Below are 7080 nucleotides of genomic sequence, written 5' to 3'. Positions count from 1 at the left end.
TGTCCAGTTGCTCGTCGACAATGCGCAAGACCTTCGGCTCAATGACACGGTCACAATTAGATGGTCTGAAGCCGCAGACCTGAAACTGACCTCTACTTTGTCGCGAAGCTATCGAGGGACACCTGTCAGCCACTGTACGGCTCTTTCCGTTGCTGCTTATGAAGGCTTTGAAGACATCGCCTCATACCTCATCGGACGTGGTGCCGACGTCAATGCTCATGGACCTTTGGAACAGGCCTCGGGAGGGCGATGGGCAGGTGCTACGCCGCTCATGTATGCCGCGATGCGAAACAAGCAAGCTCTTACGTCCTTGCTACTTATGCATGGTGCAAATTGCGACCTCAAAGACTCCCGTGGCTCTTGTGCGCTCAACTATGCTGCAAGAAATGGCAATGCAAGAATCATTAGGAAGCTGCTGGAGTACAACGCGTCCCCATACATTCTGGATGTCGATGGATATGCGCCACTTCACGCCGCGGTGGTGCAAAATAGGGCCAATTGCGTTACCGAATTAGCACAAATGGGCAGCGACCTGGTCAACAAAGATTCTCTTGCTGGTTATCCTTTGGCCATTGCGGCTGGCTCAGGCCTTGTCGAATGCCTCTCGGCACTTCTAAAGTACGGCGCTAAAACTGATACGACTGACGACTTTGGTTGGACCGCGTTGATGAAAGCTGTGAACGGAGGTCACGTAACGTGCGTTCGAGAACTTGTGCAGAAAGGAACTCATTTGGAGATGCGGAATGAAGACGGCAAGACAGCTCTGGGTATTGCAGCAGATCAGAACCAAGCGGAGATTATCGCCATACTTCTGGACGCTTGTGCCAACGTCAACTCTCGCTCTTCCGGCTCGAAGACTCCTATGATGATTGCAGCCGAGAAATCACACATAGCGGCCATGAGAGCTTTGACTCGACATAAAGTCGACTTGAACGTCAGGTGCGCACTGAAACACACAGCATTGTCGCGATCCGTAAAGAGGAAGCACACTGAAGCTGTCTTGCTCTTAGTGAAGGCCGGTGCAGATGTCAATGCTCGATTCGAACACGACAAAACGCTCCTAATCGACACTGTAGAATCTGGCGACCTTGAGATTGTACAGATCTTGGTAGATTTCGGCGCCGACATTCGTCTCGAATCTTCCAAGGGAAAGACAGCCACTTTGTACGCTGCAGAAAGTGGCCATGTGGAATGCCTGCGCGTCCTGGTTGACAACGGTGCGGATCTGTTTGCAGCCGATGATCGCGGCAGGACTGCGGTCATGGAAGCTGCACGTGAAGGTCGGACCGAGTGCTTGAAGCTGCTCATAGAAAGGAGGCCACTGGCGGAGAAGTCTCTACTCAATTTCCAGGATAAATTTGGCTGCACGGCCCTGGCTCTGGCTGCACGAGGTGGTCACGATGAATGCGTCACGCTTCTTCTGGGTGCCAATGCCGATGTCAACATCGCGGATAAGCAAGGTCTCACGGCTCTAATCGATGCTTGCGAGACTAGAAAGTGGTCATGCGCCAGACTTCTGGTCGAGTCCGGCGCCGGAGTCGGTGCAGCTACAGAGGGCGGTCAGACGGCTCTTCATCTAGCTGCACTTAAGGGAAATGTTGCCACGGTGACATTGCTGCTGAATAACTCCGCGGCAATAGATCATGAGGACAAGGAAGGCAAGACGCCGCTGGGCATAGCTGCAGAGAATGGTCACCGCTCAACTGCTCGCGAGTTGCTGCAGCGAGGAGCGAAGATGCCCATGGGAATCGACGCACACCCGCTTGTGCTTGCAGCCAAGTCCGATCATTTGAAAGTCGTCCACGAGCTGTTGAAGTACGATTCAGATTCTGGTACCATCGCGAGCGCGATAGTTGATAGTGCCATCGCAGTCGCAGCTGAAAGTGGCCATCCCAGGATTGTAGAGAGCTTGCGAGTGCATCAAAGCAAGTCGAACACTGGACGCTTAGCCCAGGCAAGGCGTGCGTCCGCAATCTCCACTCCCAAGGCGCCTGCCCACAAGCTACAAAATAGGCGAGACAATAACTCAGATTCCGACCCAGAGTCCGCAAAACTCAGAGCAGCCAGCGCGAGCGCGCGAAAAAGCACGCCATCTCCATCTGGCCGACGATGAAATGGCGTTGCTACTGTTAGTCTCGGGACACATATCCAAATACATGAGAGGTCCACGCAACTGTATCGGTACACTCCCTGAATGTGCTGCAATCAGCATTCGTTTGTCCTTGGAATCTGGTCGACGAAGCTCGCTGCAACAATCTGGAGTTCCGGCATTGATACCATCCGAACAGTCTAGCGGCATCGCTGCAGCCCAAGTTGTCGAAGTCGTTGACGACTTTGTCTTGGTGATTGAAGGCGAGGCGCTATGGCCCCAACCTCGGACGGCAGCAAGGCCAACGAAGGCGAGTGGTGCTGATCTCATCTTTGTCTTCTCAACGAGTCGAAATGCGTTGGGGGCAGCAGGGCTTAGAGATGCGATGGCCATCTTATCTTCGAACAAACAGTACTGCCTACCTTCGATTATGGCTTCCCACAGAAAGCCAGCTCTCAATTCGCTATGCGACATCTCGGACAAGCTCGCAGTCATGGAATCAGCCCATCCATTCTCTTGGCATGAGTCCAAGCGATATTTGACCTTGTTTGGCTACATACTGGAATTCCCAGGCTATTTACACTATGCTTTGCGGGCTTCGAATCGCCACATGCACCTTTTTCTGCCACGAGTCTATTGCGTTGGACTAGATCGGAGCCATCCTTTAATGTCAGATGTCGGAGGCTAGGCGCTCTTGTCAAGATTGTCATGAGGTTTGCTGCAGAGTGCGGATGACCAACAGCATTCCATGTCGATAAATGCAGCGTCGTCGCCATCTGCAAGATGCTCGTGAAGCAAATGTTTCTGGTGGTGTTCCCGGAAATGGTGTGAGCTGGGAACGACCATGCTGCACCCCAGCCTTTCGTTCCTTGGGCCACTTCCTTGAAGTTCCCGATGTGCCACTCTGTAACAATGACATTGCTTGCGAGCACAGCTTCAGCGACTGCTATGAAGGGCCACGAGGTCTCGTGACTGATTCTGACCCTGCAGTCATCGGCGCTATGTATCTCAATAATCTGGAGCCCGTTGGATCTGCCGAATACACGGAAAAGTTTCTTGAGTCGGTTAACGTATGCTCTCTTAGGCTTGACGTGCCATGACTCTTCGATAACGAATACCAAACATCGCACGGCTTCAACAATCTGATCGTTACCGAATTCATTGTGCAGTACCTGTTCGACTCTCTTCACGTCGCCAAAGCAGAATCTGATTTTTGCGAAATGCCTTTTGATGAACAAGTTCCGGAGCTTGGAACTGCAGTCCGCACCCGCCTGTCTGAGAGCTCCGAGCTCATCTCGCAAGAGGTGTTCAGCGATACTCTCATAAAACTCAGCGGGCAGATCTGTCAGATTGGTCATTTGGGGTGGATACTGCGCGTAACCTTGCAGCTGACATGCTGACTGGGACTATTTCTACGGACACGTCTAGTTGAGAACTCCATTACTGCCTCGCCTTTGTTTTCCCTTCAAGCACGATTTTTGAGCCCACACACGTTGTCTCAGGCACCTGACACTTTCACTCGAGTCTCTGAAAAGACTAGTGGCAGTCTTTTTGGTAGGCGGCATCGTGCTGGGAGCAAACACATGCTTCGCAAGCTCAGGACGGATGCCGGAAGTATCGAAGCGCATAAGAAGGAAGTAGCTCTGGCTCTAGTAAAACACAACAACTATATCTATCGCGATTCTCGGAGCTGGGCCTGCTGGTCTTACTCTAGGTTACACCGTCTACGAACGCGATGCTTCGGAGAAAGTTCTCTCCATCAAGTCGGTTGTCTGGACTTGCATCCAGCACCGGGGCAGGTCGCATTGAGAGTAGCTGGCCTTTTCGACCAGGTCGAAAATTTGGCAAGATACGATGCACAAGAAGTGCAAGTCATGGGATCAGATGGCGAAGTCATATTCAATCGAAAGCACGAGGGCCAAGAGGAAGATGCGAAGACCGATCGAAGCGATCTACGAGATATCCTGCTCAATCTTATACCAAAGGATTCTTTCGTTTGTCGACAGCGCTATCTTGATATTGCAAAAACATCCGCCTCAGGCCGTGGAATATCTCTTGGATGAAAATCACAGACTTTCTAGCGAGAACAGCATCTACATTGAAAGACGCGGAGAAGTTGATCGTCTTAGCAACACCATTGCTGACCTTCACTACAAGCTTGCTAACCTCAACTCCAAGCTTGCTGAACATTCGAACCTTGTCGAGGAGAAGAGTTGGCTTCGGCGCTCGATCATCCAAGAAGATGCACTCATTGCTCAGCTACCGGCTGATCTACAGCGCTTGCAGCAGGCATCACAATCGCAGCGCTTCGCGCCACTACCGCGACAGCAGGGCTACTGGGAGGCACCGGGGATGCAGAATCAGGCTACATTTGAACAGCAACGTGGTCAGCCCTTGCCTCGAACTCATGCGTCCATTGCTCCCGCACGGGGAAGCGATAGCCAGGCACAGGAACAGGGCGCAAATGGTCTAGGCACTGTTGAGGCCAGGTCTCGAGTTGGGGAGCAAGGAAAATCAGTGAATGATAGGAGAGAGACCTAGGCAAGATTGAGCTCCTGCTCAGGTGTTTGGTGGGAGAACCTGATCGCAGATGCAGATGATGAGCTGGATGTAGCGTTGCAAGCACAGTACCAGATAGTGCGTTACACGGCCGAATTGCGAGATTGCTTTGCTTCCTTAGCTTACGGGTACTGTCCTTCAGATGTTGTATTATGCTATGCAATAAGTCGCGCCATGCTGTCGGAGGGATGGAAATTAGCGCGTATCAGTGTCTTTGCCGAGTATCTACCGTACTATACAAATTAGGTGTAGAATGCGATCCGCTGCGAAAGCCTTTCTTACTTCTATCTATTCACGACCTCTTAGTAAGCCTTAAGGTTAAGAGCTAGGCATTTTAGCACTCTCTCGTCTATTCTATTGCTACGCTAGTATACTAAGAGCCTCGAAGCGACTATATAAGCTTACTACGAAGAAGAAGGAAGCCCTCGAAGCCGCCGCTACTAAGAAACAACGACGTAAAGAGCTACTACTATTAAGTAATAGTCCGGAAGAGCTAAATACTAACGACGAGTTGCTAGATTTAACGACTTCTTAGCGCTAAGACTCTATAGAAGTAGATATCGATAAAGACTATAGCTTAGAAGAAGATAAAGACGACGAGAACAAGCGAGAGGTATTCGAATACACTATATAGTAGAACCTATATACGGACAAGCAGAAGGAAGCCTTGCTAAGTAAGTGCTATCTAAGTAAGCTAAGCTACGAGTCGCCTTGTAAGGCCGTAGACTACTAGTTTAACGACTAGCGTAATAAGGCTAATAACCGACTTATATTTAGTCTTAAAAGCGCTACTATTATAGCCTCTACGGATAAGGTAAAGGCTAAATACTTCTACCGTAGCTCTAGTATAATAGACCTCAATTTTAAGCGCGTATATACTATACTAGCTGTCTAGAATAGTTAAGGCAAGAAGGGCCTGCGACTTGAGTTCAAACTCGCTATTATAGCTAAGCTAACCGCTATTGCTAAAGAGCCTGCAACTTAACAACTACGGCGGACTTAATAGGCTTCTTAGAGGCTACGGAATATAGCGACTTAGCAATAGTTAGCTACCCTACTAGCTAAAGGGCGCTCGGAAGATAATAAAGCGACTCCTAACGATAACAATAGCGACCTAACTAGCTCTCTAACGGACCTGCGATACGCCCTTGCTTAGCGCTAGCCCTATAAGAATAGATACTGTCTAAACAAGGGTAGATTATGCTAGTTTAGTAGTCCGGACAGGGCAGAAGACTACTACAAGATCTATCCGGAAATAGCCGCTAGATAGGTTAAGGGGACTCGAGAGGCCAATCCGGCTAGAAGGCTAACAATCGACGACCCTAGAGCGGCACTAGCATTAAAGATATAGAAGTAACGAGACAAGCAGTTGTCTAATCTATTTAGATAGCAAGGCAGTAGTAGTAGTAGTAGTAGACGTACTATCGCACTAATAACGCTAACTCTAGTAGTAATCTATAACTATTATAGCTAGTCTAATAGTAGGGGTCGTAGAGGCGCTATTTCTAGTCTACCGGCTTCTAGTCTACTAGTTAGACTACAATCAAGTCTAGTTAGCGGCTTAATCGCTTCCTATCAATCTTATACCGCCGATATAGAATTAATAGGCTTCTTTAGCTAGTTGCGTAAAGAGTTGACTAGTAGCTAGAGTAAGCGATACGCCGATATAGCTAATATTAAGCGTATCTACGAGGAAGGCGACTTCTCACTTAAATAGCTTAGAAGGGTCAAATTGAGCGATTAGGTCCGCTATAGACTTAAGGAAGGCTAATACGCTCGATTTATCGCCGTAGTAGGGCGATATATTAATAAGGAAGTCCGTAAGCAGCGACTTAGTCGTATTAATAAGTCGGACGATAGCCTATTCGTTAGTTAGCTGCAGAAGCGCTGTTTTAGTATAGAAGCGAGCTAGAAGCGAGGATTTCCGGGTATAGGTCGGCGGCTTAATAGCTAATATTTAGTTTAACTAATGTCGCTTCTTATTCTACTAATACTACGTATTTCTATATAGTATAAATTAGAGGAGCATTAGATAGATATAGTCTCGGCTCTCTATACTTGTAGTAATAAAAAACAATGCGTTATAGTATTGCGCTAGTGCCTAGTTAGAGTAGTTAAAATCAGCTTCTTAAGCGTAGACCCGCTAAGCTTAACCGCCGAGCAAAGCCGAGTAGAAGCCGAAATTTCGGTAGTCTCGGCGCAGAGAAAGCGGCGGAAGGTCGCAAATTCCCTAATATATTGCTAATACTATATCTTTACTATACCTGCATATTTTTTAAAACGGACAACGGGAGGTTATTTCAAGTTAGTATAGCTAATAGTGTTATTTCCTACCGAGGAGGGCATATAGACGTATTGTTGTAGTAGTATAGTAATACCCTATTAGTCGTTATAGATTCCGGCTTTCTAAGCGGGTTCTCTCCGGACTGCTA

The 7080-nt window shown here is 48.6% G+C and overlaps 2 protein-coding genes across 2 annotated transcripts; both read left to right on the top strand.

Annotated features, from left to right (window-relative positions):
• Positions 1–662: 662 nt before the first annotated feature.
• MYCFIDRAFT_162040 (uncharacterized protein) lies at positions 663–1771 on the top strand (the record flags this gene model as incomplete). The annotated part of the gene is made up of 1 exon (XM_007925511.1): positions 663–1771. A coding segment is annotated over exon 1 (1104 nt), but the record flags the coding sequence as incomplete, so codon positions are not given.
• Positions 1772–3943: 2172 nt separating this feature from the next.
• On the top strand, positions 3944–5552 carry MYCFIDRAFT_84571 (uncharacterized protein; the record flags this gene model as incomplete). The annotated part of the gene is made up of 5 exons (XM_007924726.1): positions 3944–4475; positions 4653–4726; positions 4901–4953; positions 5426–5462; positions 5544–5552. 5 exons carry the CDS (start codon positions 3944–3946, stop codon positions 5550–5552), a joined length of 705 nt encoding a protein of 234 aa, XP_007922917.1.
• Between the last annotated feature and the right edge of the window lie 1528 nt (positions 5553–7080).

Source organism: Pseudocercospora fijiensis (genome assembly GCF_000340215.1).
Source record: "Pseudocercospora fijiensis CIRAD86 unplaced genomic scaffold MYCFIscaffold_2, whole genome shotgun sequence".
Taxonomy (NCBI): Eukaryota; Fungi; Ascomycota; class Dothideomycetes; order Mycosphaerellales; family Mycosphaerellaceae; genus Pseudocercospora; species Pseudocercospora fijiensis.
Note: the sequence above shows the minus strand (reverse complement) of the source record. Positions and strands in the feature narration are given on the sequence as shown.